The sequence below is a fragment of the Epinephelus moara genome, chromosome 13, assembly GCF_006386435.1.
Source record: "Epinephelus moara isolate mb chromosome 13, YSFRI_EMoa_1.0, whole genome shotgun sequence".
In the NCBI taxonomy this organism is placed as follows: Eukaryota; Metazoa; Chordata; class Actinopteri; order Perciformes; family Serranidae; genus Epinephelus; species Epinephelus moara.
Window position 1 is genome coordinate 21,886,901 of NC_065518.1, and position 24,990 is coordinate 21,911,890.

At 44.1% G+C, this 24,990-nt stretch overlaps 1 protein-coding gene across 1 annotated transcript; it reads left to right on the forward strand.

Annotated features, from left to right (window-relative positions):
- Positions 1-2,207: 2,207 nt before the first annotated feature.
- Positions 2,208-20,420, forward strand: sbk1 (SH3 domain binding kinase 1). The gene is made up of 4 exons (XM_050060719.1): positions 2,208-2,883; positions 11,842-12,083; positions 14,605-14,807; positions 15,333-20,420. Exons 1-4 carry the CDS (start codon positions 2,846-2,848, stop codon positions 16,158-16,160), a joined length of 1,311 nt encoding a protein of 436 aa, XP_049916676.1. The 5' UTR covers positions 2,208-2,845; the 3' UTR covers positions 16,161-20,420.
- The last annotated feature ends 4,570 nt before the right edge of the window (positions 20,421-24,990 follow it).

A 24,990-nucleotide genomic window follows, 5' to 3' on the forward strand; every position in this document is an offset into this window, starting at 1 on the left:
TTACAGTGCTAACGTTAGATAGTACCGTTAATGTAAGTGGAAACGCACAAGGAAGATAACGTTAAAGTTTCAGAGGCTACGCTACAGTAGGCTAACGTTAGCCATTAGCAACTGGATGCTGTGTTGTCATATATAACGTTATGAACTGAACTTCTTTGTCATTTTTATGCACAGCACAAAAACGAAGGAGTTTTCTTAGAACCATATGAGAATTATATAATTATGAGTTTTTATCTCACTTACATTTTAGTGTGCCATCAGCTTATTAATAGCACTTTAACCTAAACAAAGAAAAGTGTAAAATTTCCAGAAAGGTAAGTGTTGTTTTAAGCAAAGTAAAAATTGTTAACATCCAACAATTTTTCCCAGGCATGGGCGGATTATAAGACATGGGCCCCTGGGCACAGATATGTAAAAGGCCCCACCATCTCTCTTACACAGGAGCAAGAAACATAGACTTTGTGGTGGTTTTGCCTCTTTTTTGTTGTTGTTGTTTTGCATCTCTTTGTAGTTTTTTGTCTCTTTGTGGTTGTTTTGCCTCTTTTTATAGTAACTTTGTGCCTATTTGCAGTTCCGCATCACGCATTTTGACTCTCTCCCTGGCCAGTACATGTTAATTTGAGTGACATTGGGTGCGTTCCAAATCGCATACTTTTTCTATCTATTTTTAGTAGGCACTGCAGCTGTCAAAAAGTACGTACTGTTGCATGCAGTATGCACACAATCGGGACACACTACTGTCTCATAACATTACGCCTTCAACTTTGACCCCCTTGCTTTTATATCTGTTACCTTGGAGATAAACAAACACCATTCACTGAGTTTGCCAGAGACCGTGTGAGCTCTGCTGTTGTTACTTTGCAATGTATGTAGCTCAACATTAAAGTTACAGCTGCACAGATTGTAGATTCTAATATATCATATTTGTGACAGTGACATTACATCTGCAGTTCTCTGTCAATGTTGTTTATGTTATGTCCTTTTGTCGTTTGTAATATTTATGATTATTTGGTTCACTAAAACAATCAATATTCCTATTATTACTATTTGACTGGTCATCAGTTTCCTGAATGTGCTGTCAGCTGCCAGTGTGACTTCTGACAGCTGTCAATCAGTCATCTGTTTGCGGCTCAGTCAATGTGATGTATCGTCCACTGTGCAGAGGATTGTGGGTCAGAATAGCCAGTAAAGCATACTGTCTTCCAAACTGCAAAATTGGACCAGATGTAGTAGAACATCCTGGTATTTTTGGCATACTGCATTTCACCTACTACATATTGCAACATGCTAAATCTTTCTCTAGCATACTATATAGTATGGTAGTATGGGGATTGGGACGCACAAGCCAGAGGGAGCCCCTGACACTTCAGGTCCCTGGGCCTTTGCCCAGTACGCCTGTTCAGTAAGCCATCCATGGAGGCAGGACTGAAAATTAGTCATCCTCCGCATTTGTTGTTTCATGGTTTTGCAGTGATGAAGACAGTTAGAGAAAATAGGATGTAAACTCTGCAGGGTGATTTTTTTTTCTTGGCAACTGTCATGTTTTTCCAAATGATGTACAGATATATAGGCATACTATTATCTCAAATGGCTCGAAAAATCATGCACATAGCTGCCGTAAATGGGAAAATAAATCGCCCTGTGGGAGCGTGCCCCCGGTCCCCCCTAGGTTTGGACCTCGCCCGAGTATTTACAACGTCTGACTCAGCCCCTGATCTTCCTGAGCACAAGCCATCATCCCCCATCTGATCAGTGGTCTTTGGTGATGATGCATTAAGGTTATCCCTGTTATGTCGATGCTGTTTTCTCAGTCCAATCTGTTCTGCTTGGCAAACACGTCTGGCAGGAGGCCTGTTGTTAAACATGTACAGTAAAAGGGGAGCTGCCAGGGCACTGAATTAATTGAAAGTCTTGCCTCGCTGTTACCTAATAAGGACAGTTGGCAAAGTCACCACGTGAAGTACTTGAGGCCATAAGCTGTTGAATTATGCAAGAGCGGAGCAGCTTGTTCCTTCAAAGCATGAATCAAAAGTAAAATCCCACGGACGCATTGAGGCTGGATGCATGGATGGGGAGCGTCCAGGCGCTAGGACCCGGAACACGTGAGCGTATTAGTTTGCCAGAGGGTGGAGACTGTGAACAATGAGGGAGCTGACTGGTAGGACCAGCAGAAGAGTAAGATCTGAGACCAACCCCCCCTTCCTCCTCCTCCTCCTCCTCAGCCCCAGAGTCCCACTGGACCGACGGACAAAACAGACAGACAGTGAGAGGAGAGCCAGAGCTGAGTTTACTGGGAACATGTAGATTGGTCCATGCACGCTGCAGAGCGCACAGGTTTCCGCCGAGCCCCCTGCGTGGATGCGAGTGAATGGGTTCGTCTCAGTGTGTGTGTGGTGCTGAACTGGGTCATGCGGACCACTGGAGGAGCGAAAGATAAACACGCACCCTCCTCCCGCTGCTTGGCAGGTTGAGATGGTGGGCGCTCAGAGGAGGGATCCCAGCCTGCGTCCTCATCTCAGCCTCCAGCATCAGATGATGCTTTGATTTAATCCGCCTCCGAAGAAAGTCACAAACTGTAGAGCATCTCCAGAAAGACACAGGACGGGAATCATCTTCTTGGGCGGGCGGCAGCAAGGCAACAAAGCACAACGACTAGATCTGATCCGAGCTCTGTCAGCTGTGAAATTGCAAGCTTTTTTTTTTAGGTGCTTAAAGGACCTGCACAGGTTTTCAAGCACCTATAGCTGATCGATAACTTTGAAACGAGGAGATCCATTCATCAGTTTCCTGCAGAGCCCGGCGGATCACAGCGGAGCAGAGCGCAGCAGCTCTGCTTTCCGAGCGGATGCAGGACCATGGAGGAGAGAGACAGGTCGCCAGCAGGTGAGCGAGTAACACCTAGATGCACCCTGAGGTGCCTGAAACCGGGTCAGACTGAAAGATACTGTGCAAAAAAATAAGGTGTTTGAATTGGTTTCCCATTCTTGATAACTTTGTGTGGTGTGAACTTTGACTCCCTCTCATCAGTATCCCCATATGATTAATACATTTTCCCACTGCCTACCTTATAATAAAGCATCAGTGTCAGCAGCTTTATTTACCACCAGGCTATGATTAACTCTAACTAGAGTTAATGGTTGAGCTGCGACTTAATTTCTGTGCTCACCCACATCACTCACCTATTTGTTTCCCACTCTGCTTTCTTTTTGTCTGTGCTGGATGGATGCATGCGAGGGCATCCCGGGGAATCCACTTTTAATGGCCCTTTTATACTTTGTCCAGGGCAGACAGGTGATATCTCATCGTTAATGCCGTCTAATGCATTTAAATGAGCAGCTGACTTGCACAGAGCAGACCCGGTAAGAGCAGAGCCTGGAGGCTGGTAATGGACTCTCCAAATGAAAGGCAACAGCAGCTAATACGCACACGGATTTGCTTTTGTCACAGACAATGTTTTGATCCAGAGGAGAGGCTGTAATGGCTGGGAACTTTAAAGGAGTAGTTCATGCCAAAGTTGCTGTATATCTGGAGCATGCAGAACACTGTGTAAAAGTTTAAAATACTACTTAACATAAATGACAATGGTAGAAAATGCTGCACTTGCCATCCAAAACCAAACATGTTAAGATTATACTTCATGCATATAAGCCAGGGATCTTAAATAAAGGAGGAGCCCATATACGCCCACAAAAACAACAAATCTTCCTTCATATTCTTCACCTTGAAATATCAGAAACAACCACAGAAACATCCCATATGGCCTGCAGAACTACGCTCACGGCTTCATATGGAAACAGCAGATGCCAGACTATGACCCACTCCAACAGCTGGCACACAGACACCAGTTAAACCCCTCACACATACAGTTTAACAATGAATACATGGCATTAAAACTGACATATTAATCAGTTTACTAAAAGGAAATCCAACTCAGCAGTCTGGCATAGATTAGCTGCTATAGGACAACATGGCTGCTCAGTGGACAGGAAGGATGCAAACGTCAATTAGGACACACAGAGGACATTTTTCTTACTGTCTTGTTAATGAGTCTGTGCCCTGCTGGGTGGAAATAAAGACTCATCACTTAATATCTGCGTATTACATCCTCACCTGCTATTATGTTAGTGGGAAAACAGCTGTGTAATGACACCCCCTGACAGTCAGCATACGTATGTTTACATGTACATGTGTGTGGGTGTGTGTAGTATGACTATGAGTGTTTCTGTCATGTATGTGTTCAGTGTATTCGCCCTGTTATTGTTATTAACAGTTATTTTGTTATTTGGTGAATGGATGTTTGGTTTGCGTACAATATGTTCTTGTTTTTAATTGACTTCTGTTTTGCGTACACTGTGTCCTACACTTGCGCTTGCAGCAGTGACTAATATCCAGTTGTGCAATTAAAGCTTATTTGAAAATAAAAGACGAGGGAGGGGGGGGGTTAATTGCCNAGGGGGGGGGGGGGGGGGGGGGGGGGGTTAATTGCCGCCTCAGCAATCACCATTAGTGCATTGATTGCGGTTCGATGCCATTGTACAGCATATGAACGGGATCACAAATCACCATGCTGTTAGTTTGCCTTGAGGTGGTGGAGGGCGAATTGGTCTGAGAATAAATAACAGGAGCAATGTCCTCCTTAGCGATGCTCTTACATCATCTAGCCACACCCCCCCTTAGACCCCATTTTCTGAGCTCATAATAGAGTCACATTTCCCCATGTATTTGACATCAAAGGGACGCAGTCTACAGCGTGTGGTACAAAGGGAGGGATGCTTCAATTCAGTCTCACTGGATTCCCCCAAGCCTGCTCTCTCTCCCTCTCTCTCCCTCTCTCTCCCTCTCTCTCTTGTCACATGAAACCTCCCGATTGGAACTTGAGGCTACTGGATTGTGAGAGAGTGGGGGGTTAGGTACAGTATGTTCCCTGGGTAGCTTATTGCAGTGATACTTCACTGTGGATTTATTTTTTTTCGCCGGACATGATTACAATGAGGGTGATGATGACATTGTTTATGATGGCATTCAAAATCAGATGCTCGACAGTTTCTAATCCCGAAGCGCTAAAGCTGGGGTAAGCAGTTTCAAAACACAGCCCTCCTCCTCTCTGTCCTAACCTTGAGACAAGCAGGGGATGCGTACCTGAGCGAACACTAGTCATTCATTTCAATCATCCTGATTATGATCGTGATCTTGACGCTGTTATTTAGCGGCATTTCTATAAGTATTACCATCTTGTTTTCTTTGCAAACTGGTGGGCCTGTAAAGCCCTTTAAGATGACCTACTGTGATTCGGGGCTCTCACTAGCTACATAAACATGAACTTGAATTAGCCGCAGCCACAAGCCTTTGGCTATGGGAAAGGCGAAACTATTAGCAACATTTTCTCTCCATCTCTGAAATGCTGTATAGATATTGACATGCTTTGTGGTATATTTATTGTCAGACTGTCTGTTTCAGGAGTGCTTGAAGTTTTAATGTCTGAGTGCTAATGTAGGTTAAGTGCAAGCTGCAAGTTGTCAACCACTAACTTTGTCAGGATCAGAATCAGAAATAGAGCCACACCTTGTTCTTTGTAAGTCTGCTTTCCTTTTTGGGTTGCTTTGCAGTGAAGGCAGTTGTTGCCAAAGTCTCTCGTCACAGGTTAGATTTTCGAAAGCCTGAAAACAGCCAAGAGAAGGTGCAGAAGTAATTTTTGCCCAGTGATGCCAAAAAAGCCTAACTTAGCTTTAATCCCAAACTTTGGCTTGCTATTGTGCCCATTTTTACTTCGATGGTCATTTTTGTTCAATGCACAGTACTAGAGCCAAGTGTCCTTCACCTCTCATAGCTAATTTCCACTCTCAGTCTTTGCTTGGATCCCTGTAACCTTGGGTTGTCCCTTCCCGGGATGTAGGTCATACCAGCAGGAGGCCAGTGGTCAGCCAGTGTTTTTGCCAGTAGGCAGTGGCTCCACGGGATGTGTGGCATACAGTAGACTGAGAGGGATGATGGGGCGGAGAGTAGAGGCGAGACAAGTCAGGGACGGGTTACACAGCACTCGGTCCCAGCAGGGATCCTCCATATGGGCAGCCGGGCAAAGCTGAGAGCGGGTGATTTGTCAAAATGAGTGACCGTGGCCCAGGCCGCTGGTTCACCTATCACAGCACAGCGGGAGGTTTCTTCAGCCGCGTGTTGACTGAGGCACTAAACCCACCGACTCACCGGCTCTGGTGTTCTGTGCGGGGAAGGTGATTCAGTTTTTTTTATGCCTGAGCACGGAACAGAGTGTCCTGAGTGCATCTGGCTGTCACAAGGAAGCCCATTTGCTTCCTGATTGAATGACAGATTGTTTAGGATCAGTCATTTGTTTTCATTTTACACATCCACACCGAGACAACAAGGAGAGGGACAGACAGATGGAAAAAAAATGCATCTATATGTGTGTCTGTGCATGCAGATGTTTTCTCTCTGTCAATGAGAGGCCACATCAGTCACTTCGTATTACACTCACTGTTTTCACTTTGACCCAGAGGCAAGACACGTTGGGCATTTTGACAGTAAATTGGACACAGGAGATCAGTCTTCACCCATAATGACTCTTCTGCCGAGAGCAAAGCAACTAGTCCATTAGTAATGGAGAGAGGTAGGGACGTGAGGCAGGCTCTGCAATCTTTTTATTTCTTTCATTAGTCCCTTGTTTACATTTTCTGGAACAGGCAAGAGAGAAAGAGGAGAGGGGGAAGGAAGGCTGGACTAAAAAGGGCAAACAGTGTGTGTAAAGCTGCTGATATATGCTTTGTGTACAATAAAATACACTTGTTAAACATGGTGCAATATAAACTCTATTGCCCAAATTTTCATCTTTTCTACGACAGCAATTTAGCTCATCTCCTGTAGGTGAGTCTGTATTCATATTTGAACCTCACCTCTGTGAAGTCTCAATGTGCTAATCAATGTCATGTCACAGTTCATTGCAACTGTATCACTCACGTAGTTTACACCGGGAGAACTCACTGAATAAACAATTACTGTCCCTGATGAGAGTCACATGATGGTACCACAGATATTTGTCCACCTGCAAGCTCTACAGTTAGTCTTTGGAGAACAAACGGGGACAGCCCATTATTCAGACGGCTTATTAGTACGGAACCCCAATAGTCCGAAAAATGTCCCATTGGCGCCAAAGCCCATTTTTCCGAAAGCCTGTTTTCCTCCTCCTTCAAAAAAAGATATGCCCAATGCGCTAAAGGCCCATTACTCTAAAAATACACACTGTTCCAAACAGAAGCACATGGCTATTTATTATGCAGAATAACACTGGACTGACCTGCTATGGCAAAGACATGACCTGCCCTACACTTCCTCTGATTGGCTAGTACTTGTTGCCTTCATTGGTTGGGTTGGTTAGGTTTAGGCATGAGGAGTGAGATTAGGTAAGGTAAGGGTAAGAATATCAGGGTAAGAGGTAGAGTAGTGCAGTTCATGCCTTCGCTGTAGTAAAAAAAAAAGATATTGTAGAAGCAAGGCTGTCGAATTTTGGCTACTGTATGTATACAGTACATATATATATATATATGCTCCCAGTCAGCCAGGGGAAAGATGGTGTGTAATGTTAAGAGGCAGTGCCGACTGATTTCAGGTCATGAATCTTTCTAACTGCAGGGAGAGTGTATTTTCAATGGAGCAATGGGCCCTCTGAGCAATGGATGTTTGTTTTTGGGATAACAGGCTGTCGGATAAATGGATCCTTCCGTACAATGGGACATTTTTTAGACTATTGGGGTTTCAGAATAATGGGCCATCCGAACAATGTCATGGAACTAAACAAATAGCCCTGTAAATGAAGGCAACCTCGAACATACTTTTAAGCAAACAAGCTAAGAGTCTGCAGCCATGCTAGCAGCTGTTTGAGGCTGGGAACTGCAGTGCAATATGCTAAATGCTCATAATGACAATGCTAACACGCTCATGTTAAGTAGGTGTAATGTACAATCTTCACCATCTTAAAATGGCATGGTAGCACTTGCTAACCTGACATGAATGTGTGCACCATATTTCATGGCAAATCCATCCAATAATCATGTTAACTTGATGTTGGCACTAGAGGAAAAGTCAGGGGGTCACCAAAGTCAGAGGGATTCATCCTCTGGAGATCATAAATGTTAGCACAGAATTTCCAATAGTTTCCAGTAGCCCAATATTTCCATTCAATAGTTGTTAAGGTATTTTAGTCTGGTGCCATGTGGTGGACCGAACAACCAAGCGACATAGCAATATTGCCATCCCAATTGCCATGCTGGAGCAAGCATATCTAAGGGCCTTTCAGACCTACCTTGTTTGGCTCTGACTCTTGGACTTTTCAGTTTGATCCGAACCAAAACTACAGGTGTGAAGCCTCTCTCGGGCCACAGTCCAGATCAAGCAGCTGTACCTTGATCTGACAAAAAGAGGTGGTCTCAATCTGGATCATAGTGAACCATGGGTCAGTTTGTTTCTGGTGTGAAAACAATTTTCGAATGGTTCGGACTTTCGGACAAATTACAGGAATGTTTAGCAGGCTATCGTCAAGTCATAAGAGTAGTCTAGTGCCTCAGTGCATCGTGTGTGGTTTAGTGTCAAAGAGCGTGATGGTAGCTGTGCTTGGAGCAGACAAGTGTTGGCAATCAGAGGAGAGGAGGAATTAGCAGTACAGTTGTCAAGTGGTAGTAGATGTACAAATTATAAAACGACGTTCTATCATCAGCAGATGACGATAGGAAGTAGTTCTTTAGTGCACTTGCATAATCGCACTGTGAAACCAAAACTAACTGGATCAAATGTATACAATGTAACAAAAATGCCAACCTTGGTTCAAACTTTCAGGTGTAAAAATGCCCTAAAAATAACGCTCTGAGAACAGTTGTAACTTGTGTCACTTGACGTCCACAGTAAGACCTAAGCTCACAAGTGTTACCCTCAGAGTTCAGAGGCTAAGACACACCGGGCCAGGCACATGTCATACCCTGAGGCTGCTAAGAGACAGTCTGTAACAAGAGGGAGGGTTGTCAGCGGCATCACAGGATAAATCTCTGGTCTCATTTCCAGCTACGTGTTTATAGAGGAAAAAGGTCAACTGCTTCTGCAGTTTAATCTCATAGAGTCAGCCACAACAGGTTTCCAGGCTGGTGCTGTGGTTATTAGAACGTAAAACTGGATGTTTTGCCTTTTTCTGGGAACAACCTGGTTTTTAAGAGGGTTATACTGCGAATGCACTCAGCTCTGTTTGAGTAATTGCTAAATGGAGCGAGATTGCCAATCTGTATTTTAGGGGAAATTAGTGGCTGGAAAACAGATTGTTGCTGCCGAGCGAGAGTCTTGGGTCTCCACTTTTTAGGAATATGCAAAAAAAAAAGGCTTGTCTCCAGACTGTGCTTTTTTGAGCCTGTTTATTGAGATGGTTTTCAGATAATGAAATGTCAGAGGATTTTTCATCCAAATTTCAAAGATGTGAATCACAAATATTGAAGATACAAGGTCTAACCTGAACAAGAGTGGCACAAATGAGACAGGAATAAGTGAGCAGCCCGGGGATCTGTTTGCAAAAGGCTTACAGATGATTGACAATGAGTGGGACTGGCTCAGAAAGCCTACAGACATTAAAATGGGTCTCAAGCCAAATCTTTATCAGCAAGCCAAGCGTGTTGCTGCTACCTTGTCTTTAGATGCCTGAGAGGACAGGAGAGGAGCAGAGGGCAGGATGGGAGATCAGTGGGGCATGTGGCTGTGGCCGAGCACAAATGCTGAGTCGTGCGGAGGCTCACAGCTGCTCCCTCTCAGAGGTGGGAACACAAAGGGCCTTTGATAGAGTGTCACTGTGCGACTGATACACCAGACCCCCCCCCCGACCCCCCACTCTCTTCACAAACACTTACACACACACAATCATCTCCCAGAGACCACATAACTTCATCCCCACACCTCGGGGGCACTAGACTGCAGTTTCTGGTTCACATTTACAGCATCATCATCCCCCAACCACTCATCACATTTCAGGACTCTTAATCCAGTTCTGCAAAGGAAATGAGTGCAAAGCATCCTGCGCTGTTGGGCGGGGAGGGTGCTTTTGTCTTTGTGGGAGCTGAGTAATGTGATTAAGATCCATGCTGGAGTGCTGCACATTCTGCCCGTGGAGCTGAATGGAAGAAGTGCAAGTAAACAAGCGCTCCCTTCGCTCTGCTTCGTTCTCGCTCACAGAGGCGATGGGGCCACGCAGAGTGGGCGGTCAGAGGAAATGTGCTTCCAGTCTGTCTGTCTGTCTGTCCTGTTTAAATGTTTAATCACCAAACCTGGACCACGGACTGATCTGGATAATGATCAACTTTTGTGTTGACTCGCTTGAGGCCATACAGTGGGCACATGCAGAATGAGTAGGCTACAATATTCATAGTCTCTTATATAAGCATCTCCCTGCTTATGATAAAATCAAGAAGCAAGTGTTATCTACAGAGATGCACACAGCACACAGGGCACTTTCTATTTGCAGTGTTTCTTCGACAAAGAGGGACGAGCCAAGAACACGAGGCTGCAAATGGTCGCATCCTATTTTAGTTTTCGCTGTCTAATAGCTATATTTATCACCGTCTTCCCACAAGATAGCCGAGGAACCTCAACACCTTCAGAACAAAACCTCCTGCGCCATGTTTTCATCAACTGTAGCTACTGTGTATTAATTCGGCTTGTTTTTTTCCCCCCCAAAATGCAACTGTCAGTCGAATCAGACACGTTTTCCGATGCTCTCATTTAAAGCAGTGGTGCTGAGAAACTGGCTGCAGGGAGACAAGAACAAAGAGCAAAGCAGTTTCCTTTGAATGATGGATGAAAAAGGCCATCAGCAAAATTGTTTGCGCTGATTTGATGCCTATTAGTGTGCGTATGTGTGTTCGTGTTGTGCATGATTGGATGATTAAATTTGATTGTGCGTGTGGGGAGGGGGGGTTGAATGAAAAACAATGGGTAAGATCATTAGTGTGATCCACTTCATTTCCTCAAAAGGTCCATTTTGTGCAGTTTAATAGTTTTGCTCAATCACTGTAACAGAGGCTCACCTGCACAGTCACTCATCTCTGATTTTTAATTTGTTGTCAGTTGGTACATTTTGTGTGTCTGACTCCATCGGAGCATGCAATTAAAGCAGCTGTATTTTCCCTCCTAGGATCAGTTTGACCTATTTCAAACTTGGCACTTCTGAAAATCAGCAATAACTTTTCTGTTGCAGTATTTTTTTTTTTTTTTTTTTTCAGCTTCAGCAATTTGACCGAAATACATACTGTGGAGCAAACCACTGTGCAAACCAAGTGTGTTTTCCAGGCAAAACTAAGCAACCCATTTTCCTCACAGCTCTGGTGATTGTTTCTGCTGTTGGAAAATGTATATGTATGCCTCGGAGATGATCTGTGGCATGCCTCACCAGGATGTATATACCTCGGAGCTGTCAGCTTTCTCCATTTGTTTCCATTTTGTTAGTCCCTCTACCTGGTCATATTGATTTTCTCATAGCTGTCTGCCAGTAAGTGCTGTCTGAGACCAGCCATATCTGAAAGCAGGCCAGAGTGATCTACAGGGACAGCAGGAAGTCCAATACATTTACTGAAAGCACTTCCCCCTGTTTACGCCGTCCCTGAATTGATTGTATGGAAATGAAGGTCTGTTAAAGCCTTCCTGATTTAACCATCCGCTGGGACACGATGTACAGACAAGAATATATGGATGTGTGCCCACAAATATAAAGATACTGAAGAGCATTCATGCACAGAATTTATCGCCTGCCATCATCACAGCAGAAAAAAACCTGACTCTAAGCAGTGTTTTCTCCTCTTCATTTAGTCTGCCCCACAGCGTCAAGGCGAGCCTGTCTCTTTCTCCATCTGGGCCGGGACGAGTTGGCAGCGGTGGGGGCTCCCCTACATCCAAGATGGGCTACTGCGGAGGGGTGCCCGTGGAGGACATGCAGGCCTTGGCCATCACCTCTCTGTCGGCAGCAGATGTAGCCAAACAATATGAGCACATCCGTGAGCTGGGGAAGGGCACTTATGGCAAGGTGGACCTGGTGGCACACCGGACACAAGGTGAGTAGATCTTTATCCTTAAGCCCTGTTTTAGTAGCGTGTCTTGACCACAGACCGTATATAAAGATGGACGACATGACAGCTCATCAAAAGCAAAGCCAAAGTATTTTGATCGCCCCCTGGTGGCTGGCTGCAGTACAGGGACAAAGTGTTCATTTTTCTAAAAGTTTGGTTTTAATCATGCTATGAAATGGTGATTTTACAATCGGATTGACAACTGTGTGAGTCAATAGGTGGGCTAGCATTCAGTGGCTCTGCTCGCAAATGGTCGGATGGGTGTATAGGCGGGAAACTTGATACTGCAGATGACTATTGTGCAGACCCTGGCTCCAAATGACATCATTAGCGCAAGATGGCAGAACCATATCTGGGATACTTTGGCTTCATTGTTGTACAGCGGGAGGAAGTGAAAATGTGTCGTCCATCTTTATATACAGTCAGTGGTTTTGACTGTCAACCATCTAGTAAAGCATAAATAGGAGTGTAGTAGTGCCAGCATGCCTCACAGTGGGAGATAAACAGCTAAGGCAGATCAGCATGTTGTTCAGTCTAAAGGCACAGTGCTGAGACATTCATTTCAGCAGTTAACAGATTTTTTTAGGTATACTGTTTAATCCTTAGTTGTAAGAAAAGCAAGGTTAGAGAGCTGGCTCAGTCTGAAAGTGGTGTAAGTAAGCATTGTGAAGTAGGCTGAGAGGGCAGCGGAGATTTAAAGTGCTTCGTGCGCACTCTGTATATCTGCAGCTGTGATCACGAACAGCTGGTTGTATGTGTGTAATGGAGGTGAGATCCATTCTCTGTACATGTTTATATGAATGAATGTAGCAGCTGTTACAAAGACAGGGTTGTTGGAAATCTCTCCGCTCCATTAGAGTGTCAGGTAACACTTCCAAATTCACTTTGGAGTGTTTTGGATGGTAAAACGTTGGCAATACTAATTTGATATACAGGGTTGATACACCAGAGCTTAAAGGGAAGCTTCGGTGTTTTTCCAACTGGACCCTGTTTTGCCATGTTATTGTGTCTAGGTGGGTAACAGAGACAACAGTTTTTGAAATGGGTCCAGTATTGAATGAGAGAGTTGCAGCCACGATGGGAAAATAGGCTGCAATGTAATCCCAACAGTTAATTGTGCATCGTCAAAATACATCCATTGACAGTGCTTCTTTAAGCCACTGACAGACCTCTATCTTTTGGTGGTCTGTTTGTTATTCTATAACCAAGTTGTCGGTGAAGATTCTCAGTCATCCAGGTCATGGTAATCGTACGTGCTATATCATAGGCAATTGGACTTGCTTGCGTTTCTTGAAGAACTGAAGAAGCTTCTTGGATGAGAGGCGAAACGTCTTCAAGAAACGCAAGCAAGTCCAGTTGCCTATACGATATAGCACTTACGATGTATAACCAAGTCTCAATCTGAAATCTCGCAGACTTTTCCACATTGTTAAAATCAAGGAAATATTCAGCCATGACATTGAAAATCTCTCAGAGCTACCCTTTCTGTGCTCAGACACAACAGACTCTTCCCGGCACTCCAACTCTCACTGACGTTTTCCCCATTGTTTTCCCTGCAACAAGGCACCTCTTGTGTAGCCCGACCTATCTCTACAGCTCTGTGCCACCACCAAATGACCATTATGCTATAGGGACAAAAACACTCTGGATTGATTTTTCTCGAAACCAATCACAATTGTCCTGGGTGGTGCTAAGCCCAGGATGCAGTACACAGTAAGATGGCTAACAGTTAGCATCACAGTGCCAATGTTACCTAATAGTTATTAACGAGTAGTATCGTTGTAAGTTTGTTGGGACCAATCAAGGGCTTAGAATTGGGTGCAAGCACTGCTGCTGTGTGAGCTCATAAGGAGAGCAGGTCTGTTGACAGCAGCAACAGCAAATTTGGTGATCTGGCAGGGGATTAGGGGCGGTCCAGGATCAGACCCTTGTCTCATAAAGGATAAGTTATTCAGGTATCGTTCAGGTATTGTTTGACTGGAGACGTTTCGAAAGATAAGTCAAATCAATGCTGGCTGGCCGTGTCAGAAAATGGAGCAAAATCGGTCACGAGAGTCCTGCGAGACGGAGTGTGGGTTGTATTGAGGTGTCTTCATAAGTTGTTGTATTCTTTGTAGATCTTCAAAACAGCTCACTGAAGGAGCAAAGGGGACACTCTGAATCTTTGTCAAAACTTGCCCTTTTCAGCATATGCGTTGTTAGCATCTCCTTGACTGAGACTTGATCACAATGACAAACAGACCAAAGAAAGGAAAAGAAAAACGTTTAATTTCTCTGTGGGGCCCTTTCAGTAATGTTATCAGACACTTACAATAACAGTCTGAGCCTGTCAGCGGCAAAAACAAACACTTTTAATGGATGTAAACTGACGGTATACACTTGCTCATAGGGATTTCATTGTTGTCACTTAAACACAAAAACATGGAAAAATAAGATCCAGGTTGAAAAATACATAAGTTTCCATTTAATTATGATCTTCTAAATGTTTTTGTCTGATTTTTTTTAGGCACCAAAATGGCGTTGAAGTTTGTTACCAAGAACAAGACGAAGCTCAAGAGTTTCCTGCGGGAGTACAGTCTAACAGGCTCACTTAGCTGCAGCCCTTTTATTATCAAAGTCCTGGACGTGCTCTTTGAGACAGAGGACAGTTATGTGTTTGGACAAGAATATGCCCCCGCTGGGGACCTCTTCGACATCATCCCCCCACAGGTAAAGGCATCATCCTTCCTTTCCACCAATCACTGTCCTCACTCAGCCGGAGCTGCTCCAATCAGCCGCCATGTTCAGACACGGCGGTTTTAACAAGCTCTCCTGGGATCGGAGCCTAGTCTTCATCCCGGTTTTCTCTCCGCACAGAGCTCTCACTTTGCTTTAGTGCTATTCCAGTTGATGTGCTGGCAGTGTTTGACTTCAAGGTTCTTCTAAAGACTCATTAAAAATGGTTGCAGCGGAACTCAAGACTGAGACCCTTGTTTCAGTTTTCCTTCTTGGAACGTGTCACTTTTCACCCTGTACTTTCAATCCACCACTCAATATAACCATCACCTACTCTTTTTAACTGTAGGCTGCTGTAACCTACTCACCACGAAGCTCTTTTCTGGTATCACCTCCCATAGTCTCACCTCCTACACAATGTACTGGATCTATTACATTGCATTAATCCAAATCTTCTCTGTTTTTCTGCCTTCCTTTCTCCAACACTTTCTCCTTCCCTCCACTGTCTCTTCCTCTCAGGTTGGTCTGCCAGAGGAAATGGTCAAACGCTGCATGCAACAGCTGGGCCTGGCGCTGGACTTTATGCACAGTAAAAACCTGGTGCATCGGGATGTCAAACCTGAGAATGTGCTTCTATTTGACCGCGAGTGCCGCCGCATCAAGCTGGCTGACTTTGGTATGACCCGACGAGTTGGATGCCGTGTCAAACGGGTGAGTGGCACCATCCCCTATACCGCGCCGGAGGTGTGCCGCGCAAGCCGTGCTGAGGGTTTCCTCGTGACAACCAGTCTGGATGTGTGGGCATTCGGCGTGCTGGTCTTCTGTATGCTGACAGGAAATTTCCCCTGGGAGGCAGCGTTGCCGGCTGATGCTTTCTATGAGGAGTTTCGACGCTGGCAGAAAGCAGGGTGTCCCGTGGGGACGTACCCGTCTCAGTGGCGCCGCTTCACTGATGATGCCTTGCGCATGTTTCAGCGGCTGCTCGCTGCTGAGCCAGAAAAGCGCTGTGGCGTCAAGGACGTCTTCTGTTTTGTCAAGTACGAGCTGGTCAGCGAGCTCAGGCGCCGAGCATCTTGCCGAGCCAAGAGAGGCGAGAGGTCAAGCTCGGGAGTGTGTACTGGCAGTTGCACTTCCTCCTCGACCTCCACTTCATCACGTTCCTCCCACAGACACCCCGAGCCCTCCACCCCTCCAGGAACATCCTGCCTGCGCCCGGCACCACTCAAACGCAGCGTCCTGTCCGACCCGCTATCTCCCAGAGAGGAGTCTGGGCAGCACCAGTCTCCAGGCCGAGACAAGAACAAAAGCCAGATGGTGATGGCAACTGCCATCGAAATCTGTGTGTGACCACGCTAATGTTAGCAGTGGAGACTAGATGGCTTTTCACAGTAATAACAAGCTGTGAAGAGGTGCTAATGACTACCACAGAGACTCCACTGAAAAAGGAGAGGTACTTTAACCATGAAAGAGAAGCTCAGGATCACATCCCCGGCTGTGGAAATGGACATCATCAATCAGCGGTACGCGCTCGGACAGCTTATCACTGGCACATGCCGTTTAGGTTTTGATTTGTGACCAAAGACTGCTTCCCAAGCTGAGAGGCAGTTTAAGAGTCCGATCCTCTCAGCAGCTCACTCTGCCATCCACACATTTGTGTTTTCTGCCCATACACTGTGGTGGTGCTAATGATTCTATAATTAGATACTCCATAAAAAATGGATTCTGTCTTTTCTCACTCATCACTCCATGTCTCTTTTATGTTGTGTCTCTTAACTAGTGTTTATTCATCTCGTAATATAAGCTCCAGGGAGGCCAAAGCTTAATCTGATCGGGCGATGCCGTTCAGTCGGAGGCCGGTGATCTGAGGGCAAATCTACGCAACTATGTTCCTTCCTCTTTTTCTTAGACTTCCTGCCAACTTCCAATGCATAAAATTAGTCTTTCTCCAGAGAAAGTGTTATAAAGAGAAAAATCTGAAAAAAAGAAACCTTTATGTAGCAGTTTGTATGAGATGTCTTTTCATGTAGGTGTCTAGACGTAGAGACAGATTCTCAGAGATAGGCATCACCTCAGGACACTTCAGTGGGCCACTTCCTGTTTTATTATTAATGGAAATCCATTGACTGGCTGAAACACACATCTGCCACTTCTGAACTGCTCTCAATGAGATTCATTTCCAATGGAACAAAATAGAATACAGGGACTGTACATTTTCCGAGTGAAAACCCCCCCAGTGGTGAACAAAGAAGAGGAGAAGAAATGTCTTTTTATTGTTTCTTTTCTACCTGCTGTGTGTGTTTGGATGTGTATGTGTGTGTTTCAAATGCTAAAGCACAAGATTTTTGTAAAGGAGGTGGTGAAAACTACGACTCTATATTGTAAATAATTTGATATTTCTAGGAGTGCACCGTATTATCAGGTAGTTCAACTATGTAGCGGTACTAATTTTCTATGACAGGGAAAGGGGTTTGGGGGTTTTACAGTTACTGTTGGGGCAATGCACTGTATGTAGCAACAAGATATCATAGAATGTACAGTATATCACCACAAATTAAATATATAGAAATATGATTAAGAGCCTATCACAATGTATAACAAGGTAGCAGCTGCTGTTCTCTTTTTTATTTTATTGTTTTTGGGTTTTATCTGAAACACTCTTGACCCACATTGGTGAATAGACACCACCTATTCCTGCATTTTCCAGTCACCTTATTACGAGCAACATCCACTTCCTGTGTCAAAATCATCGTGCTTCCTGGTTGTCAATGAGCACAGCCCATTCTGTCTTCATTCAATCAGTTAAAGCTACCAAGGGGCTGCTTTGCAGGTCGATGCCTTTGCAAATTAATTTACCAGCATCGCAAAAGGTGTTCCAATATTTGATTATCAAGATGCAACATTAACACACAATCCCGACTGCTCAGAATACTCTGATGCATCCGCTATGCTCACTATGTTTAATTAAATCTTCCTGCCTCTCTTTGGGAATTCATCCAAATATACCCCTTGAATAACAGAGCCCAGGTGTTTATTGTCTGCAGGGATGACCTCTGTGTCAGCTATTGATGTTCTGCGAGCTGATGATTGACCCTGACCGGCGCGCTGCTGCAGCTTCCAAAGACATACTGCTAATTATGTGAGCATCTAAAAAGCAGAGTATCTCCAATGTGAATGCTTCAGTGCGTGCTCATTACCATCATTTTTCTTGCTTGAATTGCGTTACTGTTATGTCAGTCAGGTGTGTGCGCGCCCATGTCCGTGTGTGTGTGTGTGTGTGTGTGTGTGTGTGTGTGAATGTGTCTTCACTTTCCTTATTTCCCCACTCCTCCCATGACAGCCCATCAGCTCTGTCGCTATAGTGACAGTGCCGCTGCTCCTCCAGTTCGCCTTCTGTCCTCTTCTTGAAAATCAAGTCTAATTGCGCCCAAATGAAACAACTGGTCGCCAACCGCCCTCCCAGTCGCCCTCGGCTCCTCGTGACAGTTGCTTAGCTTATTATACTGGATGACACATTTTTGCAGATACACATTTTCCTGGATTTTATGAGCCACTTCACAGACCAAGGTCTTTATTCAGTCTCATCAGGCGTAATCAGAACTGTTGATGGTCCCCATCATCTCCCCTTGTCTCTTTCCATCGTTACTCTTGATTCTGCAAAGGTGACCTGATTGAGGCTGAAGACTTGTCAGAGGGATATATTGTATGCTGAAATGCTGGCTGCCTCATACGATCTGTCATAAGGTAATCCATCAGTAGATAGAGGTGGAATGTGAATTAGCCCTGCCCTACATCTTGCTACTCTGTTTGTGTGATAAAGTGGGATCTACAAAAAGACAGGGATTAGACGGATGGCGTGCGAGAGGTCATATAAAGTAACGCAACTCAACCTAACTTCATGCAAAATAATTTAACTTAGTGTGACATGGTAACATACTGTGAAATGTTACGTAACATACATACATAACATGACAAAGAGCATGACATAACATAACAAGACGCAACATCATGTAACACAAAATTACAGAACCTATTACTGCATGTAATCTCTTACAGATATCATGTATTCACAATCTCAACGAGACAACGTTTTGATATCAGAAGCATTTTGGTTTCCATTTTTAGTCCGAATAGTACTGACCAATCACGTTTATGCAGGCTTTGGTTGCACGCAGGTAAACAGTCCATGTGAAGCACACTGGTTGAAATGCAATCTCAGAACCCTTCTGTTTACAGAGATTAGTCAACATGTCGTCTGGACCTAGCATATTCACGAAAAGTTGTTGACAGGACCGTAAACAGTGTTCGGCATTTGGAAGAGGAAGTCTTGGCCCGGATTTCTGTTACTGGCTACACCAGAACCCCCGAAATATTGACTGTTGCTCCCAGCCCCCAGGAACAGCGCCATGCTTTGAAGCCAATTTGACATAGTGGCCAAACAGTGGAATTACAACTGGAATTCATCATCTGGAATCACAGATTTTTCCCATAGATTTATGCTGTTAAAGAGACGTCTGTAAATCAGTGGATTTTTTAAACCATTATGTCCTAAAAGTTGTAAAATTTAACAAGAGCCAAATCAAGAGTTATTATCCACCTGTCATTGATGTTAGCAAGCCCAAGACGGAGCAATTTGGAGGCGGGGTTAAAGGAAACACGCATGCGTTTGCTTTACGGGCCGATGGATACGGTAGATCCGGGGAATTCTATACTCGGAATTTGACCTTTAATTCCAAGCCCCCAGGAACAGCACTGGGCTCTGAAAGTAATTTTACATAGGGGACAAATTCGGAATTATAGCTTCGGGGTCTATCACGTGAGAAGACACCAAAAAAACATTTTCCCATAGACTTACAATGTGAAAGAGACGTCTGTAAATCAGTGGATACAAACTGACTTGTTTCACAATTTTGATTTGATCGATTCACTCTGGTAAGTGAAAGTCTAGAGGAGTCGCACAATTAAATCGTTTTTAATACCTGTCAAGTTAGTCGAGCACTAAACTGGAAGTTAGTTGCTTGGCCACTGTAAGTCTCTAGTGCGCTCGCTCTTTAGGCCACATGATGCAGATGATCTTGGTAATATTTTACCGTGGAAATGAAACTTTTTTGACTTCATGCAACACTAAGCAAGTTTAATATAGAATGAATGGGGATCCAATTCCAACCCTGTATCCAGTTCTCTTTATACTGTACATCCATGGCTGTCCCCAGAGGCTAAATAGCCATCAAACAATTAGCCAGTGGGTTCTGAGATTGCATGTACCTCCCAACATGTAAGTGTGACAGTGATCTGACATAAGCAGCTGCAGCTTTGTTAAACATCATAGCCATTAGCATCATTAAACCACCAGTTGTTGCAATGTGCAATGCTGTTTCTCACTGACTGTTATGACAGGAGTTGTCAAGTTTAATGATGAGGTGTCAGATTATATCTCTGGAAAGTAGCCTTCCGTTTACCCAGTCTGTCCTGATCCGACGATCAAACTGTTTTCTGCCAGCAAGTGTTGTTGTAGAATCTAATGTAAATACTGTATGTACTGTGTCTTTAACAAAACAAAAAAAAGAATAAACAAAATGGTAATATATGTTGAAATAAATTTATGCACCACATCTTATGGCTCCTGGGTATTTCTGCGTGAAGTTAGAAATACTGTGGTGGTATTATTTTCTGCAAGTGTAGGCAAAGCTGATTCAGCCCAGCTTTGTATGGTCCCCAGACTGCACATTAGATGAAGGTCAGCTTGAATCACATGCGATTTCCTGAGGCTTTGGTCTGGTTTCGCCAGCGAGCCCCCAGACTATTTTAATATGCTGACTTCCCTCTGAAAGCCCAATTAACACATCTGTAGATAGGAGTTATCTGCTGCCCTCAAAGAGCAAATGAGTTCAAGGACGGTTAGAATATGGCACTGAGGATAGAGAGAATAGTTATCAGCCCACCAGCCCCTTCATACTCGGCTGTTGTGTCAGAGTGGGGGAGTTTGCTCAAGTTGTTATCAGACCGAGCTAAGACAGTGGCGGTAAGCTGTGGTGTATCTGCCACTGAGAAAAGCTAATCAGTTCAGACAATGCAAGAGAAAGGAAAGGTCAACCATGACACACAGGGCTTGTGTAGCGAGTGGAAGCTTGTCCTTTGTGATAGCCTGTTCTCTGGCCTTAAAGGGGCTACAGCATAGCAGCTGAGAAGATGGAAGATGCTGAACTCAGGCTGAGACAAAAAGTGGAGGCATTTAATGGAGGCTACCCTTGTGTTTAGAGGGAGAGGCCACCCTACTGTTTTCTATCATCCAACAAAATGTTATTTGACAGCAACCTGTCTATCAGGAACAATATCCGATTTCTCAGGACAATTTACAGCCATGTTGCTATGCAGCTATCTGCATGGCTACTACCAGTCACGCTCAGTACTTCCTAAACACATGCAATTTTATGTTGTTTTAAATAATGATCAATCCTAAACTCGATAACATTTACTCTAGAAACTTGATACTCTATTGTCAAACTAAAACTGGGAAATGAACTTGGTCTATTATGATGGATTGCATTTGATGATAAATTGGAACCAGGTAGAGTTGACACCAGATTTAAGCAACGGACAGAAAGGGGCATAACAGCCATATGCAACGTAATTACAAGGGTGAAATGATAAACTTTCAAGAATTAAAAGAACACATATCAATTAGTAAATCAGGAGTTATTTAGATACTTAGAGATGAGGGATTATTACAGCAAAAAAATCAAGAAAGGAGAGGAGGAAATCCATTTGTACAAGCATATAGTAAGGCTACACCCAGAATAGCGTCAATTCTGTACCATTGTCTAATTGACTCTAAACATGACTCAACAAAATGGGAAAAAGAACTGGATGAAGAAATCTCACAAGGGATATAGTATGACATGGGAATTTCACCCAAACACAACACAATCACAGGGGTGGAGAGAGTTTATCTGGAAGAACCAGATTTGGTATTATATCACCTAAAATTTAAAGTAGACAAAGATTCAACAACCATGCTGGAGATTATGTAAGGACATGGGACCACACCATACACACATGTTCTGGAGTTGCATGAAAATACAGCCGTTCTGGGATGGTATACATTCTCCTCTTTGTGAGGTCTTGGGATATAGAATCCCTTGAACATGTTTTGTACTGTACTTGGGACATATGGAGGAAAGGTGCACAACAGAGATCGATATTTGGTCACGATCCTCCTTGCCCCTGGAAAGAAAGCAATTACAAAGAACTGGCTGAAGACGGACGCTCCATATCACAAACAATGGCTGACCATCGTAGACGATATTCAGGTGATGGAGAATCTTACCCACAGGAGACGGATGAATGTAGGACAATTTGAAAAAGACAGGGAAAGAAGTTGGACTTGTTAACTTCCACAGGCTCTGTTCATCTTTTGTTATGCTCTCAAAGTTTTTTATTTGATGTATATAATCAAGTATTTTCTGCTGATAATTCCTATAGATTTCCCACCTACTTGAGTTACTCCCAGAAAAAACTTCAAAAAGCAGTTAAGTAAAGGGAGGAAAGAAAATAGAAACCAAAAGATAAGGTAAACCACAACCAGGACAAATTTAATTATTGCACTCTATTTACCCTGGATTATGACATCCAAGAAGAGAAACAAAGTGGTATAGTAGGTTGTTTAGGAACTCAGACCTGACCAGTTTCTTACCTTTACTTGATACATGCTACTGGACTTTTAGTTTCAGTATTCATTGACTGACGACTCTAAAGAGGAAATACAGCAAGTGTAGCTGAACAAAAAAAAAGAATGTACTGCACAGTCTCTGTGGACAAATCAATAAGAATAAGTGGAAAAAAATACCAATAATTTATTTGTCAACTCTGGAGCAATATGATCCTGTCAGCTCCTTTAACTTGTGCACTGTATTTTAGTCCTTTTAATGTCTTCTTACATTGTTGGCTGCTGCTTTATAACTGTCTGTGTTTCCAGATGGTTCTGGTAATCCATGATTTCTGGTTGTGGGGTGATGTAACTGTCCACACATTCCAACCCTGACGGCTGTGATTGCTTCTTCCGAACATGGGCAGCAGCTCTGCCCTGCAGCCGGCTCTGCGCGGCTTGCAGTAGTCATTCACAGCAGGAGTGGGACAACACCTCACATTCCCACTGTCACACCAGTCCATATTCACTGTAAAGCACACGCCTCCTCTCTTTCTCTCGCCAGCCTCTCTGCTGTTTTGAATCAGCATGTAGAAAAAGAGTCACCTGGTTGAATGGAGCTGTCTACAAGTTTCAGTGACTCAAAGGATATTACAGTTGGAAACTGATGTGGCACGGAGGTCATACACCTGCACAGTGGCTGGCAGGATGGTAGTTCAGTTTGTGCCCATTCTTCTCCATCTTTTCCTCGATGTTTACTGATGTTAGAGTTCACAGACTGTTGAGTAATACTTGTTTTCTTCACCAATTCAGAGTAATAACTAACCAAATGATCATTTGTAAGTAAAGTATTCCTTTAAGTAGGAAACTTTATTTAGTTATTTATATTTTTGGTCTGAGCTGACCCTGTAAAGGTTCAGCAATGCTGGATTATTCCTTAGCTGCAGCTTTTCAAAGACCGCCAGCTAAACCAAATTGATTCCCAGGACTGGAGGAATCTGGATGCTAAGCCTTCAGTGGGTGGTCCAGGAGCGTGGACGGCGAGGAGAGTGATCTCCCTGGATGCAGCTGTCTCCATGCGATCAAGTGTTAAATCCTCTTCAGTCATGCTCTCTCAGCGAGGGCTGATGTCGGTAACATGAGGTGACTGTGTGACTGACAAGGAGACCATTCACTGTTCTGATTCATGTCACTGTGATCTCTGTGATGTACCGCTTGGACAAATATGACACAGTTTCAAATAAGTGCCAGCCTCCCCCCTCCAACAAAACCCCCCCACACTCATACTTTCGACTCGATGTTATCACAGCATGAAATGTTTGGCAGAAAAAATAGGCTGTCAAGTTAAATAAATAATTCAGGTGCTCGGGCAGCACGTGCTCAAAGTGAAGCTGAATTGTTGAACATTTTAATGAAAATCTTAATAAAACAAGTTAATCCTAAAATGCAGCTTTTAACCCAGGGCAGAGCAGCTCAAACATCTGGCTGTGCACGTAGCTCACAACCTCCGAATTCTGCCTGGTAGTTCACGTAATACTGTCTATCTTTTCCAAAGCTCTTTCACACATGGGGCCGAGGACAGACTTGTGTAAACAGAGGTCACAGACATGTAATTACTGAACATACTGTACGGTATTAAACCTCCTGCGTCACCTCCTGCCTCTGCACCTACATATGAATCACCATCGGATGCACCACGGCATGAACTATTCTTCTGTCCCTGATGTATTTTGCAAAACAGCTGCAGGCATGATGCTGGAAATTCAGCCGCAGATTCTGAAAGTCGGGAACTCGGATAGTGATAGTGATCTCAGCAGGGGTTGACTATGAAGGGATGTTCCCCGCTCCCTCAGATCTAGACTCAGGCGTGATGTGAAATAGTGTCTGATCACAGCTGGGGAACTGGGGAAGAGAGAGAAGGGGGAAAGGAGAGGGAAAGAATGGCAGAGCAGGAAGGGATGTGTCATGTGGGACAATGTGTTTGTGTGTAAGAGAAGGAGTCAAACAAGGATAAAGTAAGTGTGTACTAAATATTCATAACAGCAGAGTCATTAGAAAATAACCTTGTTTATCCGAAATCTGCTGTTTTTAGGTCACTGCAAACCTGCACTCCATCACAAACCCCGCTCTGTGTCCTGTGTGTGTATTGCCTGAGGTACGCCACTAAATTTTCAGTGCCAGACATAAACTCTCAGACAGTGTGTGGTCATCTGCCACCATTGCTATAGCAACTGAGACGATCCCAGTTTAGAAGAGCACCGGAATTCTTGTTTTAGAAATCAGCACTGTATTCCTGGCTGCGGCGCTACTGTAGGAGCACTTACTGAGTGTTTGATTGTGTATTTCTGTTGTGGTTTGTGATACTGAAACATTTTGTCCTTCATGTTAGAGTGGGTGTTCTGTCTCCAACGCGGATGGCTCATTAAGCTGGAGGATGCCTGTTTGTGCTGCATTTTTACCATATCTGTACCTCAGAACACAACTGGCTTCCTCTGCGCAGGGAAGCATCCAGTACAGTGTGTACTGTAAAACAAG